The sequence below is a fragment of the Engystomops pustulosus genome, chromosome 1 (assembly GCF_040894005.1).
Source record: "Engystomops pustulosus chromosome 1, aEngPut4.maternal, whole genome shotgun sequence".
NCBI lineage: Eukaryota > Metazoa > Chordata > Amphibia > Anura > Leptodactylidae > Engystomops > Engystomops pustulosus.
In genome coordinates, this window is record NC_092411.1 from 82,702,449 (window position 1) to 82,720,945 (window position 18,497).

Genomic DNA, 18,497 nt, shown 5'->3' on the forward strand with positions numbered 1-18,497 from the left:
GATACATTTTGTCACTGAACTTTAAAGTCCTGTGTTGCCCAATAGTCCAGTCTTTGTTTCAAATATTAAAATGAATGAAAATGTTAGACTGACAGTGCAAAACACATTCTCTTATTATGGAGGTCAAGGGTTTTGATAAATCAAGCAGCAAACAAAGAGGGAATCGCCAAATTCTGTTTCCCTTAAATGCAGTTGCTGATAGCTACTGACTGCTCTACGGAAGAACTAGTGAACCATTGGGTGATACACTCGTACGTGGGAAGTCAAGGCTAGCCTATTCGGTCAATTCCAACAAATATTGTAGTATGTTTCTGAAGACAATCGTGCTGGCTACAATAACAAGGTGGAAGAGCCCCAAGTGCCTCAAGTTACTGCATAGCTGTAGTGTAAGATCCCTTTATCGCAACTAAAAAATAAATAGTAGCAATTCCAGCAAAGCAAAACCATTCACTAGGGGCTATAAATTCTCATTGACATCTTTTTGTGAAACTCAGTGGGTTACATTTACTTACCCGGTCCAGAGGAGTTCCCGAAAGTGCATTGTCCGACGACAATGCACTGTGCCATGATTCAATAAGACTGTGCGCCCGATTTCCTGAATGTGTTGCTTGCCTGATGAGGTCCTTCTGAGTTCCCCATCTTCCACCCGATGTATGTAAGTGCATTGGATGCGACACTATTTTTACGTTAAATCCCACGGTTTGTCCAAATCGGTAGGATCGTCCAACGGAATGTCCACCCTTACCCCCCGATTTCTGTTGCATTAAAAAGCCGGTGGGATTGCGCCAAAATCTGATCGTGTGCGCTAAAATCCCATTCTAAATAGTTTTTCCAGCAGGATGATCCCCGAAAATGTTGGAAAACCAGATGGAAATTTGATCCGCGGACCCTTAGTAAATAAGCCCAAGTGTGTGTTTATTCAAGGTGGATCACCTAGTTCCTTAATATAACACCACCTGCTGTTCTTAAGCCACAAAGTGATCTGAGCTTTTTTTTGTTTGTTTTTTCTTTTGCATGGGTGTAATCTGTTTCTGAGCCGTATGTCTGCAAAAGCTGTCCACATGTCATCTGTATATCATCCATTTTTCTGTGCAAAAAAAATGCTAATAATATCACTAGCCTACCCCAACCCCTTCAAGGGTCAAATATTTGTCTTAAACGGCATCTGATCTGCGGACAGCACACGGATGACGCATGTGTGCAATCTGTATGGTTCACGTTCCCCTAGACTTCTATCGGTCGGCATGGGCACAAACAAAAGTTAGAATAGAACCGGCTTTGGGTTTTCTAAAGCCTCCATGCGGATCAATGAATAACATATTCATGTGTATGGATCCTACTGCGGTCCAATCAATAAGGGGTTCACATACATCACATTACACAAGACAAGAAAAATTACAGTAGTCGGGAGCTAATGGGTAAAGGACCCTTACTCATGAGGGCTCACAATCTATATGTGAAAGTGTACGCTGTTAAACCCCGCACTTTAAAGCCAACAGGTTTATAATTTTATATACAGAAATTTGATTTTGTAATATAGTGATTGTTATATGGCAAATTAGGCCATTGAAATAGTTTGGTTTTTTATTTTTTTTTTATTTTTTTTTTTTTAAATGTTAACCGTGTTAAATTTACATGTAATAAAAGGCAACACTAAAGGCACTCTTGTAAGACCAAATATGGGCCATACTTGGAAATGCTCAAAAATTGCACACAAGTCATGTGCGCATTGTGCCCTAGGTCGGGAGATGTAGATTGAGTGTGTGTTTTGATTTTTGTTTAGGCAGTCACACTTTTTCTTTTTTTCTTTATTAGAATTACTTTGTATGTGCGTATATATATATATATATATATCTCAATATTTAAAAAAAAGAGAAAACGTTTTTTTTTTTTAAATTGATCCGCAAATGGCATTAAAGTTCAATTCTTGCTATAGTGAGGCCAGGCTGCATGCATCTTATGTTGTTTTTGTTTTATGCATAAAGGAGGAATCTATGTTCAATTACGTTCCCCCACCCCAGTTCATGATGACCAACTTTGGAAAAAAACATTATTTTGCATTACTCTCTTGAGCATTATTAAAGCTATATGTGACTCAATAATATCCTAGCAGTTTCACATTGCAAATAACTGAACAAATGAAGTTTGCTACTTTGTTACCTATTGAGATTAAACCCCCCCCCCTCCAGTTCAGTCACGGGGTACACCTACTTATACTAAGAAGGTCCTAGGCATCTTATTTGCACTGGCAACTCACACTGCTAAATCACACACAACATAACTAAATTTGCTTCTCCATAACAAACTTGGTAAGTAAATCTCTTCAGAAGGTTAGATTCTCTAAGACTACAAGCAGAGACTTCTTAAGTTTTAAAATTTAATATACAAAAAGTACTATGCAAACATAAAATATACACTTGTAAGCTTTAAAAAAAGGTTATAAAACAATACGACACATACATACAGTTATGAAAATAAAACAAGATTAAAAAAAGAAAACAAACTTGCTTTGGAATAGTTAGAATTATTCAACTGAGGAACTCGACAAAGACTATTTGGGCAGCCTTTCAGCAAAGATGGGTTTCCCTGGACTGAGCAAGAGTAGATGTTGGCATGTTCTTTTGAAATTTCTACCTGATCCTATCCCCTTTGTATTGTGCTGCCAAATTTTCTTAAAATTATGTCAAATTTATTACATTGTATTTTACTACTCATCTGAATATATTTATATTGCATTTAACCAAATTTAGTATAATGCAAGTTGTTTGGTAAGGAGTTTTATTTCAGGTCAATCAACAGAAGCATCAATTTCTAGTAATGGCATTTTCACAAAAAGGCAAACAGGTGGAGTCCACGATTGAGGTACGTTTAAGGATTAGTATGGCGTAGTCCGAAACGCGTCACCGCAGCCTGTGTTTTTTTGTCTCCAGTGTTTTGTGTCTCCATGTCCTATGTTTTCCATGATGTATACATATTTGTTTAAGAAGATGAGTTAAAGATAAACTTTTAACAGATTTAATACTTTGTTTACCTGAGCTGGACTCCACCTGTTTCCCTTCCTTTTTGTGATATGCCACTACAAGCTGAATAGCTGACTAGGATCCGGTCTAGACTTTGGAGTCCGTGCACAAAGCCGTCTATTATTACCTGGGGTCTTCCTACGGTGAGCTGTTCTTTCACATTTTTTCTTATTTTGTCTTATCAATTTCTAGTAAGTGCCCGCCTAAATATAGGTTAAAATTATGTACTTATTTGTAAATTAATAGAAGCTGAGCTTTGTTTTCCTTAAGTGAGTAACACAATTTGCATTTAGCGATTTGATCACAAGCACATGGGAATTATCAAAATGGAGAAAAAAGTATGGCTTATGCCAAATGTGTAGTCATGCTAGGAACAAATACCCCGAAAAGTAACTTCACAAGTTCAAACCACGTTCTATTATAATAAAGAAATGTATTTGTAAATCTATATGGAAAAACTATAATTTTAAAGTCATAGTGGTCTTTTCTGTTAGTTTCCTGTAACATTTGGAGGTTGACATTTCCTTTACTTATACGGAAAGTTATATTGACATAACTGATAATGCGCCCATAAACAATGGTGTCATAATAACCATAAAAATCCCAAATATCTACCCACTATTTAAGTGTTTACAATAAAGATGCCCAATCTTTTGTGTTCTTGGGATAACAGCTATTTCTTCTTTCCCGCGCAGATATCTGAAGTGCAGAAATCTAAAATGCCTAAAAAAAATTAATAAATACACTGAGTTGACTATATAAATATTATAAATGATTTTCTCCCATTTCATTAATACAGTTAGTGAGTATTATCATGTTTACTTGTTTTCTATCTGGAAATTCCTGGGACTAATCTTGTTATGTCATTGTGACAACCTCAGAATCGGATATTGTCCTGCAACTAACCAAAGCACGGTCTCTCTCTTCCTGATGGGATTATAACACACAGGATCCGATATCAGCAACTAAGTTATAGTTCTAATGATAGAGATGACGTTGAAACCACATTGCTGTGTACTGTGATCTCTTAGGTTTCATAGAAGGAGATAGTGCGAAGAATTAACCACACTTTCCTCCCAGCAGGCAGAGATGGTACATCGATGCTCTTCATGATGGTGCCTGATAACAGTGATAGACAGGATGCTAGGCTGCAAGAAGGTGAGTGTTTCTTACTCTCTGCACTTCTTGTATGTATTCTACAGTCAGGAAATGAGTGCAGGGATGGAAAAAAGTGGTTCTCCTAGAGCAGTGGTGGCGAACCTATGGCACTCGGAGCAATCTCTGTGGGCACCCAGGCCATCACCCCTGCACAGAGTTTCCAGACAGGACTTAAAGCTTCCTCCTGCAGTCCCCGGCCACCCAGGAAGTGCTGTGATCAGGGCTATTTTAAAGCTACACATAGTTAGCTGCCCAGGACTACAGGAGGAGCAAGGTGGTACAGACAAGGCTGCGTTATTATTGGAACTCCTGCTATATGCACCGCAATTCTTTATCTACAAGGTACCCTGGAAGAATAATCAGAATTTCTCCTCTTTATTTCAACTGCATTGGTGTCCTTTAGGACGCCAATAAAATGAAAAACCGTGACAAAACAGGTACCGGTAGTAACATGTTACTACTTAAATTGCCACGTTGGCACTTTCTATTTAAATAAATGGGTTTGTTTGTAGTTTGGGCACTCGGTCTCAAAAAGGTTCGCCATCACTGTCCTAGAGTGACACTGTACTGCTTGTTCTTAAGTTTTAAAATGAGCTTTGAACATAATTTAAACAAATCACAAGGGCTTAGCGGGGCTTTGCCAGAGATTCTCCAGGGCTCTGTCTCTTACACATCCCCAAAGTGTCTTTAACCACCTCGCTGCTCCATTGGAGCTTCCTTCCTCTCCCTCTGTGCCAGAAATCTCGTAGCAGCAGTTAGTATCATTTTCTGTCCAGGTGAAATTTATGTTGACAGTGGGAAGGAATAGATGTGCATAGGGAACAGAGAGGCAAGTTACCAGTGTTTCGTGCGGGCTTGTAAGAGCCAGAGTCCCAGAACCTGGAGGGGCTCTGCTGATGCCCCGCAAAGCACCTGTGCTTAATTTAAATAAAGTAAAAAGTTAATTTTATAAGTTATCCACCCTATTAAATTTTTTTTAGAAACAGTTTAATGGTTAATAAAGTTAAAAAACCCCATGTAGATTTCCTTTCAATACTATTTGCTTCTATACATTAACAACAGAGTTTTCTTATTGTATAACACTTTCATACTGCAGAATTAACTGTATAAAATACTGACAACTCTTATTGAACTCTGTCTGTATGAATGGTTGTAAAATGGATAACTTTTAGCTGTCTCTACCCATTAAATGTATATCAGCTAAACCTTCTGAGTATGACATTAATGAGTATGAGGTTCTTCCGTCTGACCAGGAGAGCAAATGTCATAGAAGATAAAGATTGGAAAGTTAGCAAGAAAGTTTTACGCAACCAAAAAAATGTAAAGAGGTTTTCCGAGAATAAAAAAGAAAATGATAAATGGCTGAGTGTATCTGTGTGTATGTAAAAACAATGAACCCTTTCATAGGCATCGCTCTCCACACTCTCATGCACCCATGGCCTGCTACTGCCTGCTGTAGCAGGCGCACGGCTTAGGGTGGAATGGCACCTCCGGCCCCTCTATACAAAGAGAGACTGTCAGTGACAGGTGATATGGGGAACGCAGGGAGGTTACTATAAGAGGTTTATTGTTTTTATAGCCCTCATAGCCGTAAATCTTTTTATAGACAACAGATCCACAAAGATAGATGTAAGGTAAGTACCTGCATGTGTACATTCAAACACAGAGTCTGCAAGCTGCATGAAGCTGTCTCCTAGTATATCTTGAAGTCCATAATGCCCAGTTGGGAGGAGACAAGAAGTTGAATCTTTAAACAACAGGTCACCCTCTCCATATTTGTGCACAGATTTAAAGAGCTGAAAAGTTGAGTCCTCGCTGGATCTCAAGTATTCCTAAGAATAAGAAGTTTGGTAAAATCCGTCAACAAGGCAGAGAGTACATTTCTACATTTCTTCACATATGTTCTTTTATAGGGGCAGAAGAATTACATTGATGAAGTGCAGGCTCAGTTACTGCATGGTGCACTATTCTTCATGTCAAATGTGGTAGAACCTACAATAGCAGTTCCTGCAGGAGCCAACACTCTTGCGATCAGTCTAATGTCAGCACACAGAAGTGTAAATTATTTAAGACCTTTGTTTCCAAGCTTTGAGTAAGAATAGCAAGAGGACTAATAGCTCTTAGGGCAGAAGAAGGAGAAGGTACATGAGAAAGTTTGCTCTGACAAATCTGCTCCTTGTATCTGCGGGATTTACATAGAACTGCTGAACTGAACTCAGAATGTTGGGTTGCACTTGGGTTGCTAAACCCTGTTTGACTGCTGGCGGTTTTGTATAAAACAGCATGATCTGCCTCTCTCTTATCCTAATAAAGCTTTAGTAAGTTTCCTTACTCCTCCTCATCTTTTCTTCATTTTAAACTAACCTGGGATTTCATCAAGAACTCGTATATCTTAGCGGTGATCACAGGCCGTGTCATCACTACACTTGGTGGGATCGCTCCCAGGTTACACTGCTTCCATTCTGTAAGTGCAACTTTTTCACCATCCGGACACAAAAGTACAAAGTCGGAGGGGTCTAAACCGTGAGCCCAACCAGAGCTCCCCAGATCTGTGAAAAGGCATAAAATAGAATCATTAAAGGGAACCTGTCACCAGGGACTTAATTTTTTGCTAAAGATGTAAAAGCCCTTGACACCTGCAGTGCAAAAATGCCTCTCTGCCTTTAATATGCATTTGGATTCAAATAAAATTGTGTGTTATAATTTACCTTGCACCCTGACAAAATTCTAGGGTAGTCCCAGGGGCTGGACTTTGGTTTAGATGCATTTCAGAAAACAACATGTGGCTTGGCTGTGTTACTCACTCCTCAGCTCTCAGCCCCCACCTTTGTGCTCCTGTATAGCTCCTCCTCCTGCTGCTTCACAGAGATCCAGCCCCTGTGACTATCCCAGGATTTTGTCAGGATGTAAGAGTAAGTTATAACACACAATTATATTGTAATGCAAATACTTAAAAAAAGCAGAGAGGCATTTTTGCACTGCTGGTGTCATGGGCTTTTACAATCTGTCTTTAGTGAAAAATGAGGACCCTGGTGACAGGTTCCCTTTAACATCTGTGAATGTTCCATAGTTTATATGATACGTGTAGAACTGTAGATGGTAATGTTACCACAACACTATATCAATATTATTCACTTTTGTAGATGGTGTAGTGTGTAAATAGGGAATGCAATGGGGATTGTCTTGTTGGATTCTGAGTGCTGGAAAATGGAAAAATGGTATTGGAGGTGAATAATGAAGATCTGATCTTATACAGTAAGATGCTCATTCAAAATGTATTTAAAATTGTCTTCCATAGGGATGGTCTTTTCTGAGAAGATGACATGGATCCAATGGCAGTGATAATCCACCAAAATAAACCTCCTGTGGATGAAGGAAATCTTTTGGGAAGATTTTACTGTAAATTAATTCAGTTTTATATATGTGTTATTTTCCAATGTCCCCTCCCTATTCTACAGTGTAGGTAACAGGCACAATTGCATAGGTTCCTAATAGATGCAGTTTCTTACATGCTATGTTCTCTTGTAGTGAGTGATGCTCCAGGAATGCAACATCTCCATAAATGCGTCCACCTGTTTCTCCGACCAAGCACCTGAAATTTATACAGTAGCATGTAACCATGGGTTCAGATCGAGATGTATATTGTACACAGGCCTGTGTACAGTGTCCTGGATGCCTGTATACTGGGTAGAGGGGCTGCAGTGTGCTGGCTACCTATAATACTGTGTGTGGGAGGGGGGAGTCTACAGTGTGCTGGCTACCTACATACTGGGGGCAGTGCACTGGATGCTTATATACTTGGGGGGAATTTTTATTATGAATATTCATTGTTTGGATTCTTTAGTTTTCTCCCTGTGATTACTAGCGCACATATAAATAGGCAGTCCCCGACGGACAATCCGTAGGGCACTCGCATGTGCATTGCACTTCCAGTTTCAAGAGCGAAGGGCTAAAGCGCCAACACGCAGATGCCGTGGATCGCATACAGATGCTGTATGCAGTAAGTACATGCCGGCAGTATTGGAGGTTTCAGGTAACTAAGGAAGCATTAGCTGGTGCAATCTCAGGCTTCCTTAGTTACCAGTCAGTGGGCAGAGGTCTTCTAGCCAGTCCACAGGAAGAACTGCGTGCCGGAGGTAACTAAGGATGCGTGAGATGGCACCGCCTGCATGTACTTAATGCATATGGCATCTGTATGCGATCCTCGGTACGTAACCCGGGGACTGCCTGTACTGCCATACTACTTTCTGTATAGTTAGATGCCTTAACATAGGTATAATAATGAAGGATGGTGTAAAATAAAAACTTTATGCAGAATTGTGTGTGTGTTTTTCGTGTTACATATAACTTTAGGGACATGTGCTGGGTCGCAGTGTTAATATGTATCCAATAAGGCAATCAGAGAGCAAGTGTGTTCTCAGATTGTTCTGAATAGGAGAAGGTTAAAAACATGAACATTAGTTAATATTATCCCATATCAAAATTTAGTAACATATAAAGTCAATATTTACATTATATGTGAGGTGCAGCAGCTCCTGTGTACAGCATCCTCCAAATTTTCTCTGCATCCTTATGGCTAAGAATCTGGAAGGGGGGCACACTTAGAAGGCTATATCTCTGGCTCTGTGGCTTTGTGTTTCTAGGTGTCAGGAAACCGAAGAACATTAACTGTTAATTGGGAGGGATTTTTATTTTTAAAAATTACACCCGAAATTCACACTTTAAATGTGAATATCTCCAGTTCCCTGAAACCAAGATATACAATTTAGATTAATTTGAAAAAAGTGATTTTCCTCTTTCATAGAAAAAATGAAGTGTGTTTCTAGGTGCCAAAGAGTGGATGTTATAGCTTTCTAAAGTGAGGATGCATCACATACGTCCTTGACTATACATATGCCACCCTGTGAAGATGCATGAGATAGGTCCTTGGCAGGCAGGCCTGGCGCCAACACCCTACTTACCTGGGTAAGTGCCGGGGCCCAGGAGAGGCCCACTGGGGTGCTGAAAAAAAAATTCGGCCCCCGGATCAATTGTACCAGTGTCACTTTAAGACACTGGTACAAATGATCACCTTCCGGCTTGTGCACTTTTCTGCCTCTATGTTGCACCCGTCAGGAGAGCAACATCGAGGCAAAATCCAAACCCTTCCTCTTTATCCCAAAGCGGTGGTCCACACTGTATGTGAAGCTCCACATGATGATGTCATCGGATCACGTGTGCCGTCTGCAGAGCCGGAGAGTACAGCAAGTGCAAAAGAAGAAAGATGTCGGCTGCATCGGGGGAACGAGGAAAGGTGAGGGGAGTGTGCCTTATGGGGAAGGGGAGGGAGAAGTGTGCCTGATGGGGAAGGGGGAAGCAGTGTAATATTTTTGGCCTGGCATATTGGTAATGCTACCTAAATATCTTACATATAGAACATTAAGCCTTGTGTACGTCACATTAGTATGTATCTTATATTCTGCCTCACCTCAGGGCACCCATGTTGCCATAATAACGCTCATCATGATTGGCTGCACATCTCCCATTGATTCTGCCAACTTCTTCCCATCCCACGCAAACCTTGCAAAGACCACCTTCTCCTCCAGGCATGCACCCCTTCCAAAAATAGTTTTCATATGCTAAAATGGGAAGATCAATCAGAAAAAAAAACACTTACTTCCAAGTCATGGTTTACTGATAAAACTCATTGATAAAGCCACATTCTGACTTGAATATTTTGTACCTGAAGGTTTTTTTTTAGACCTTAATGTGTTTAAACTTAATATTCATGATAATAAGCTGAGTATTTCCATTAGTAAAAGTAATCATTACAACAATTAAAAGACTTATATCAAATACTTCATCCATTCTACAACCTGAATTAAGATCACAATCCCATGTCTGATTCACGGCTCCCCGGACAGTGTATCTGGAAAGCAGGAGCCACCCTGCAGGACTATACATGTTGCCATGGCAGGAACGTCGCCCTCTCAGGTCAGAAAGGGTCACAGCCTTCATCCTCTTTTTAGTAACAGCCAGAGCATAAAGAGATGGGAATCCTAGAAAGATATTCACAATGAAAATTACCATAACTTGAATTGAATTTTAATTTCCTGCCTGTTAAGACAAAGACAATATAGTTACAACTTTATACCATTTATTTCTTACATAGTTAAAGATTGAATATGCAAATAGTACGCTGATGGGTAACGCCCCGTTCTATCTATTGTGTCTATCGGTTGTGATGGTTTTGACAAATTTATTATAAACCATCTCATATTTTCTGCTATCTTTGCCTTATAATGACCCTGTCAGGTTCCAGGAATGCAAAGCTGTTCAGACTATTAAAACTATTTACTGAACCCTGATGGTTGACAACTAATGCAAGTAGGAACAACAAAGATTGTTTGCTTTAAAACCAGATAGAGAAAATGTCATTGTTTTCTAATCTGTTGTTATTCTTATTGAAGATTGTTTTTATATTATCTGTAAATGATTACAGGGATGCCATCTTCTATTTACAGCATTTATCAATGTACCGTATTTTCCAGACTATAAGGCGCACTTAAAAGCCTTGGATTTCCTTGGAAATCCAAAGTGCGCCTTATAGTCCGGTGCGCCCTATGTATGGCGCTGGGCAGCGGACCCTACTTACATAGGTCCCCGCTACCGGAGACCGGAGACAGCAGATCTCCAGCGGGAACTGCAGACCACGCGGCACGAACAACTTCTGCCGCGTGGTCTGCAGTTCCCGCTGGAGATCTGCTGTCTCCGGTAGCGGGGACCTTTGTAAGTATGGTCCGCTGCCATCCTCCACCTCCCCCTCACCTTCCCCGCGTCGCTGCGTCTCTTCTCCGCGTCGCGTCCCTTCGGGTCTCCGCTCCGCCCCCGGACCTCCGCCACGCCCCCGGACCCTGCGCCTTATAGTCCGATGCGCCTTATATATGGAATTATTAATATATAAGGCGCATCGGACTAATGCGCCTTATATTCCGGTGCGCCTAATGGCCCGGAAAATACGGTACTTTACATCCTAAACACACACACACTACACCTGATATGGTACAATGAAATGCAGACACACACAGTTATGGTAAAGGGGGAGATTTATAATGCTTTGTCCGCCAGCAGACAGTTTAAAGGCTTTTTCACCCTGTACGCCACATTGGGTGTAACAGGGTGGGGAGTAGGGTGGGCATGAGGTGGAGAACTGGCATAGACTGTAAAAACTGGCAGAGGCTATAGCTAAAATCTAAACAGAGACAACTTGGCGGAAAAGGCTACCCGATTTACTAAAACGTGAAACGTCAGTCAGTTTACATACATTCCATAAGTATTTGGTACTCTTGGCCTTAAACTGTGTGACCCATTCCTCCTGATAGAACTGGTGAAACTGAGCCATGTTTGTAGGCACCTTACTCACACTTGCCTTTTCAGCTTTGCCCAAAACTTTTCAATAGAATTTTGCTCAGGGCTTTGTGATGGCCACTCCAAATCCTTAACTTTGTTATCTTGTTGGCTTTTCCCCCATAAAAAGATAAGTTAAATCAAAGTTTACCTTTCTGTATGAAGAGCTCCATTGTCCCATGGAAGTGGACATCAGGAAAATGCTCCATTATGCGCCAATTTTAAAAACTCCCCTGTCCCCCATCCCCCCCAAGGACGTCATACATGTTTGTCCCCGATTTAAATGAGATAAGCATAAAAATCTGTTTTTTTGTGCAAAATCTGTTCCAAGTACATACTATTAATGACCTTTGTCTAAGAAGTCAGGTACAGTATGAAAAAGAGCTTAGAATAAATGATCTAATGAGTTCCAAATTGGGGATGTAACAAGGTTATTGGGCACAGTTAAGAGTAGAGACCATGTACAGGGTAGTTTTTAAAAAAAACTTTTTTACAACCTTACAACATTTCAAGCTTAAAGGGGTATTCCCATGAAGATAAGTTTCTTATATGTACTCAGGATAACAAAATAACACATTCTCTAATTCACTGTTATTAACAAAAATACAGCATTTCATAGACATAATTCCAACCTGTCTCTATCAGTCCTGGTGTACACCATTTCAGTTGCCCCTAGACACGACCCTGTAACTTCTGACTTTAGGGTCAGGCCGCCATCTTGGATCTCTGTGTGAGGCTGTGATGCTAAGATTTCTGTCTTTCTGCTCTGAGCCTGTAGCCCCGCCCAAGGCACAGAGCTCTCATTGATCACTTCCTGGCAGCACATCCTAAGCACAGAGGAGCTGCAAACTACAAGGAGATAAGTGATCCGGGGGAAAGGGGAGGCAGGCACATATCTGTGAGAACACAGATGTAGCAGAGCTAAAAGTGTAACAATGTAAAAGTCTGCCAGCCTCTGTCTGTCATGCCTCTGTGTAATAGGTATCTCATGCATCTCATCTGTCTTCTGTCTCCTCTTTCTTTCTATGTGTCAGTGTGTAACTACAATGTCAGTAGCAAGATGAAAGTGCCTATGCACCTTGTACCCTGATAATCTAACCACATTATCACCCCACAGAACTAGGGGGATCATAATGTGTCTGCTTGGAGTGGCCCCGCCCACACCCTGGGATTTTGCACTGACCACTATGATAGGAGTTAACAGCAATAAAACTGAGTAAAATCGTAAGGGGCTAAAATGATCTTTATTGTGTTAACATCACTTTTGTGGTAAAACCATTTAAAGGTAGAAAATCATGGCTAAATGGTAAATTCATATTCCTCTGTGTTTGAGTTGTAATAGTAATTATTATGTGTAGACACGTTTCTCAACTTGGCTGACATGTGATGTATATGGCTTGCTGAAAAGGCAATGGGATATGTACTGTATATTACATACATACCGTATTTTTAGGCCTATAAGGCGCACCAAAAATACTTTAATTTTCTCAGAAATCAAAGGTGCGCCTTATAGGCCGGTGCGCCTTATATATGAACTTATACAGAAATGTACTACAGACAGGATGTACTGTACATTTACCAGCAGAGCCGGATTATAGGCGGGGCTCCCGGGGCTAGAGCCCCGGGGCCCCCACCATCTTGCCCCCCCAGGGGGCCCCCACCAGATCACCCCCCCTGGGCCATGGCTCCTCTGCCGCCACCTCCCAGAGCTGTCCGCCCGACCACGACACAGGTGACCGCCTCCCCGCATGGCCGAGGCGTCTGCCCCCCCGTACAGGTTCCCACCTCCCTGCCCGCCCAACTCGCTGCATGGTTACGCCTCCCCGCCCGCTCGTAACCCCGCTCGCGCTCGTCCTCCCCAGCCCGAACAAGCGGCCGCCCTCCGCAACCCCCCCTCCCCCGCCTGAACAAGCGGTCGCCCTCCGCTCCCCAACCCCCCCAGAAATGTGGCCGTCCTCCGCTCCCCAACCCCCCCAGAAATGCGGCTGTCCTCCGCTCCCCCCCCCCCACCAGCGGAACAAGCGCCCTTCCTCCACTCCAAACCCCCCACCCGCGCCCGAACAAGCGCCCGTCCTCCGCTCCTCGCACCCCCACCCCCCTCCAGCGGCGGATCAAGCGGCCTTCCTCCGCTCGCATCCACCACATCGCCCCCCCCCCCCGCTGTAAGAAGCGTTCATCCTCCGCTCCTCCTCCCCCCCGGCGGAACAAGAAGCAGCGGTCGCCCTCCGCTCTCCCTACAACCCCCCCCCCCCCCCCGGCAGAACAAGCAGCTGCCGTCCATCCTCCCCCCGGCGGAACAAGCAGCAGCGACCGTCCTCCGTTCTCCCCCCCCCTTCCCCCGGCGGAACAAGCAGCAGCGACCGTCCTCCGCTCTCCCCCCCCCCCCCTTTCCCCCGGCAGAACAAGCAGCTGCCGTCCTCCGCTCCCCCCCCACCGCGGAACAAGCGGCTGACCTCCGCTCCTACTACCTGGCCGAACATGCGACCCCCCCTCTCCCGTCCAAACCAGCAACCGACCGACCCCCCCACGCCGAAGACCCGCCTGACCCGACAGCCAGTCATCCTAAAAGGGTAAGTATACACTACATATGTATTTATCTGTGTTTATATATGATGTATATACTGTGTATATGTGTATAAATGCATCTACTGTGTGTATATATGCATCTACTGTCTATATATGTATATACTATGTATATGTGTATATATGCATCTACTGTGTATATGTGTATATATGTATATACTGTGTATATGTGTATATGCATCTACTGTCTATATTTGTATATACTGTGTATATGTGTATATATGCATCTACTGTGTATATGTGTATATACTGTGTATATATGTATATACTGTGTATATGTGTATATGCATCTACTGTCTATATTTGTATATACTGTGTATATGTGTATATATGCATCTACTGTGTATATGTGTATATACTGTGTATATGTGTATACATGCATCTACTGTCTATATATGTATATACTGTGTATATGTGTATATATGCATCTACTGTCTATATATGTATATACTGTTTTTATACACGCATATATTTGTATAAGCATATATATGTGCAGATTTAAAAATATATATATATATGATGTATGTTTACATGCTGTGTATGTGGTATGTATGTATATGCTCCGTATACTGAATGTGTGTGTATTTCCCGTATGTCTGTGAAAATGCTGTATATACTGAATGTGTGTGTATTTGCTGTATGTGTGTATATTGGGGGCGAGGCAGCTGTATGTAGGTGTGTTACTGGAGAGGCATGTGTATGTAGCTGTGTTACTGGGGATGAGGCGGCTGTATGTAGGTGTGTTACTGGAGAGGCATGTGTATGTAGCTGTGTTACTGGGGATGAGACGGCTGTATGTAGCTGTGTTACTGGGGATGAGGCGGCTGTATGTAGCTGTGTTACTGGGGATGAGGCGGCTGTATGTAGCTGTGTTACTGGGGGTGAGGCGGCTGTATGTAGCTGTGTTACTGGGGGTGAGGCGGCTCTATGTAGCTGTGTTACTGGGGATGAGGCGGCTGTATGTAGCTGTGTTACTGGAGAGGCATGTGTATGTAGCTGTGTTACTGGGGGGTGAGGCGGCTGTATGTAGCTGTGTTACTGGAGAAGCATGTGTATGTAGCTGTGTTACTGGGGATGAGGTGGCTGTATGTAGCTGTGTTACTGGGGATGAGGCGGCTGTATGTAGCTGTGTTACTGGGGGTGAGGTGGCTGTATGTAGCTGTGTTACTGGGGATGAGGCGGCTGTATGTAGCTGTAATACTGGGGGTGAGGCGGCTGTATGTAGCTGTGTTACTGGGGGTGAGGGGGCCGTATGTAGCTGTGTTACTGGGGGGCGAGGCGGCTGTATGTAGCTGTGTTACTGTGAGCGAGGCGGCTGTATGTAGCTGTGTTACTGGTGAGGCGGCTGTAATGTAGCTGTGTTACTGGGGGCGAGGCGGCTGTATGTAGCTGTGTTACTGGTGAGGCGGCTGTAATGTAGCTGTGTTACTGGGGGCGAGGCGGCTGTATGTAGATGTGTTACTGGGGATGAGGCGGCTGTATGTAGCTGTGTTACTGGTGATGCGGCTGTATGTAGCTGTGTTACTGGGGGCGAGGCGGCTGTATGTAGCTGTGTTACTGGGGGCGAGGCGGCTGTATGAAGCTGTGTTACTAGGGGTGAGGCGGCTGTATGTAGGTGTGTTACTGGGGGCGAGGTGGCTGTATGTAGGTGTGTTACTGGGGGCGAGGTGGCTGTATGTAGCTGTGTTACTGGGGGCGAGGCGGCTGTATGTAGCTGTGTTACTGGGGGTGATGCGGCTGTATGTAGCTGTGTTACTGGGGGTGATGCGGCTGTATGTAGCTGTGTTACTGGGGATGAGGCGGCTGTATGTAGCTGTGTTACTGGGGATGAGGCGGCTGTATGTAGCTGTGTTACTGGGGGTGATGCGGCTGTATGTAGCTGTGTTACTGGGGGTGATGCGGCTGTATGTAGCGGTGTTACTGGGGGTGATGCCGCTGTATGTAGCTGTGTTACTGGGGGTGATGCCGCTGTATGTAGCTGTGTTACTGGGGGGCGAGGCGGCTGTATGTAGCTGTGTTACTGTGAGCGAGGCGGCTGTATGTAGCTGTGTTACTGGTGAGGCGGCTGTAATGTAGCTGTGTTACTGGGGGCGAGGCGGCTGTATGTAGCTGTGTTACTGGTGAGGCGGCTGTAATGTAGCTGTGTTACTGGGGGCGAGGCGGCTGTATGTAGATGTGTTACTGGGGATGAGGCGGCTGTATGTAGCTGTGTTACTGGTGATGCGGCTGTATGTAGCTGTGTTACTGGGGGCGAGGCGGCTGTATGTAGCTGTGTTACTGGGGGCGAGGCGGCTGTATGAAGCTGTGTTACTAGGGGTGAGGCGGCTGTATGTAGGTGTGTTACTGGGGGCGAGGTGGCTGTATGTAGCTGTGTTACTGGGGGCGAGGCGGCTGTATGTAGCTGTGTTACTGGGGGTGATGCGGCTGTATGTAGCTGTGTTACTGGGGGTGATGCGGCTGTATGTAGCTGTGTTACTGGGGATGAGGCGGCTGTATGTAGCTGTGTTACTGGGGATGAGGCGGCTGTATGTAGCTGTGTTACTGGGGGTGATGCGGCTGTATGTAGCTGTGTTACTGGGGGTGATGCGGCTGTATGTAGCGGTGTTACTGGGGGTGATGCCGCTGTATGTAGCTGTGTTACTGGGGGTGATGCCGCTGTATGTAGCTGTGTTACTGGGGGTGATGCGGCTGTATGTAGCGGTGTTACTGGGGGTGATGCCGCTGTATGTAGCTGTGTTACTGGGGGTGATGCCGCTGTATGTAGCTGTGTTACTGGGGGTGATGCCGCTGTATGTAGCTGTGTTACTGGGGGTGATGCCGCTGTATGTAGCTGTGTTACTGGGGGTGATGCCGCTGTATGTAGCTGTGTTACTGGGGGCGAGGTGGCTGTATGTAGCTGTGTTACTAGGGGCGAGGCGGCTGTATGTAGCTGTGTTACTGGGGGTGATGCGGCTGTATGTAGCTGTGTTACTGGGGGTGATGCGGCTGTATGTAGCTGTGTTACTGGGGGTGATGCGGCTGTATGTAGCTGTGTTACTGGGGGTGATGCGGCTGTATGTAGCTGTGTTACTGGGGGTGATGCGGCTGTATGTAGCTGTGTTACTGGGGGTGAGGCAGCTGTATGTAGCTGTGTTACTGGCGAGGCGGCTGTATGTAGCTGTGTTACTGGGGGTGAGGCGGCTGTATGTAGCTGAGTGACTGGGGGTGAGGCGGCTGTATGTAGCTGTGTTACTGGGGGCGAGGCGGCTGTATGTAGCTGTGCTACTGGGGGTGAGGCGGCTGTATGTAGCTGTGTTACTGGGGATGAGGCAGCTGTATATAGATGTATTACTGGGGATCAGGCGGCTGTATGTAGCGGTGTTACTGCGTGGATAGTGTGCAGGAAGACGTGTATGCACGCTGCACACAGTGGGGGCCTCCACCAGATTTTGCGCCCAGGGGCCCCCACCAACCTTAATCCGGCCCTGTTTACCAGTGTTTAATAGCTCCATCCCCAGAAATTTCCTGCACCTTCCCACACTGTACACAGGGTCCCTGGCTCCTGAAGTGCCCTGGCACCACAACTAACATTGTGCCCATCCTGCCCTCCCCTAGCATGGAGAGACCGGAGTTGCCATAGTGCCGACCACGAGGCAATCATCATCATCAGTAAGAAATCCCCCATACCTGACAGCCCTGTAACAGGGGAAAGAGAAGGAACCACAGGGAACCCCACAGGAATAACACCCTGGCTGAGGAGGGAAGGAGAAGGGACAGAGGGAGACCGCTTAACCCCTGCTGCATCACCCTGCATTAACCCCCAGCAGCCCATACCTCTGAGGTCGGAGCTCTCTGACACGCTGAAGACTAGTTTCCCGGGAAGTGTAGCTGGCTTGAACTGTGCACAGGTGCCACCTGCTGGTCATTTTTAGGTACTGCATTTGATCCTGCGCCTTATACTCCAGTGCGCCTTATATATGAACCTAGATGTCTTAGCAGGCATTTATTAGAGGTGCGCCTTATAGTCCGGTGCGCCTTATAGGCCGAAAAATACGGTAGTTCTCATAACCTAAATATACAATCCTAAATTTATCAAAATGAGTGTATTTTCAGCATAATTTGTCATATATTAATAGTGTTATATCATACCTTTCTCAAAAAGACCCTGTAGTAGCTCGTTAGGATCTGTTAGACAGTCAAAATGGCCACCTATGTACATACAAGGGAATATAGTTGGTTTTTTAAAAGAATAAAAAATGTCTAAAATTGCATTTTCAAGGAGATCTATTGTGCAAACAAAATGTAAAGAATTTGTATATTTGGAATTTGCCAACCACATTTCAGTGCTGATTACATTTGGGATTGCCAGCT

At 44.2% G+C, this 18,497-nt stretch overlaps 1 protein-coding gene across 4 annotated transcripts in view; it reads right to left on the bottom strand.

The window, feature by feature from the left end:
• Positions 1-1,946: 1,946 nt before the first annotated feature.
• LOC140126362 (serotransferrin-like) overlaps positions 1,947-18,497 on the bottom strand; it is a 43,234-nt gene continuing 26,683 nt past the window's right edge. For all 4 annotated transcript variants that reach the window (XM_072145772.1, XM_072145764.1, XM_072145780.1 and 1 more), the window contains 7 exons: positions 18,276-18,335; positions 10,034-10,216; positions 9,646-9,796; positions 7,688-7,770; positions 6,543-6,727; positions 5,821-6,010; positions 1,947-3,743 (listed from right to left, as the gene is read on the bottom strand). In XM_072145772.1, the coding sequence (XP_072001873.1) occupies positions 3,694-3,743; positions 5,821-6,010; positions 6,543-6,727; positions 7,688-7,770; positions 9,646-9,796; positions 10,034-10,216; positions 18,276-18,335 (902 nt within the window). In that variant the 3' untranslated portion in view covers positions 1,947-3,693. The remainder of the gene's footprint in view (positions 3,744-5,820; positions 6,011-6,542; positions 6,728-7,687; positions 7,771-9,645; positions 9,797-10,033; positions 10,217-18,275; positions 18,336-18,497) is intronic.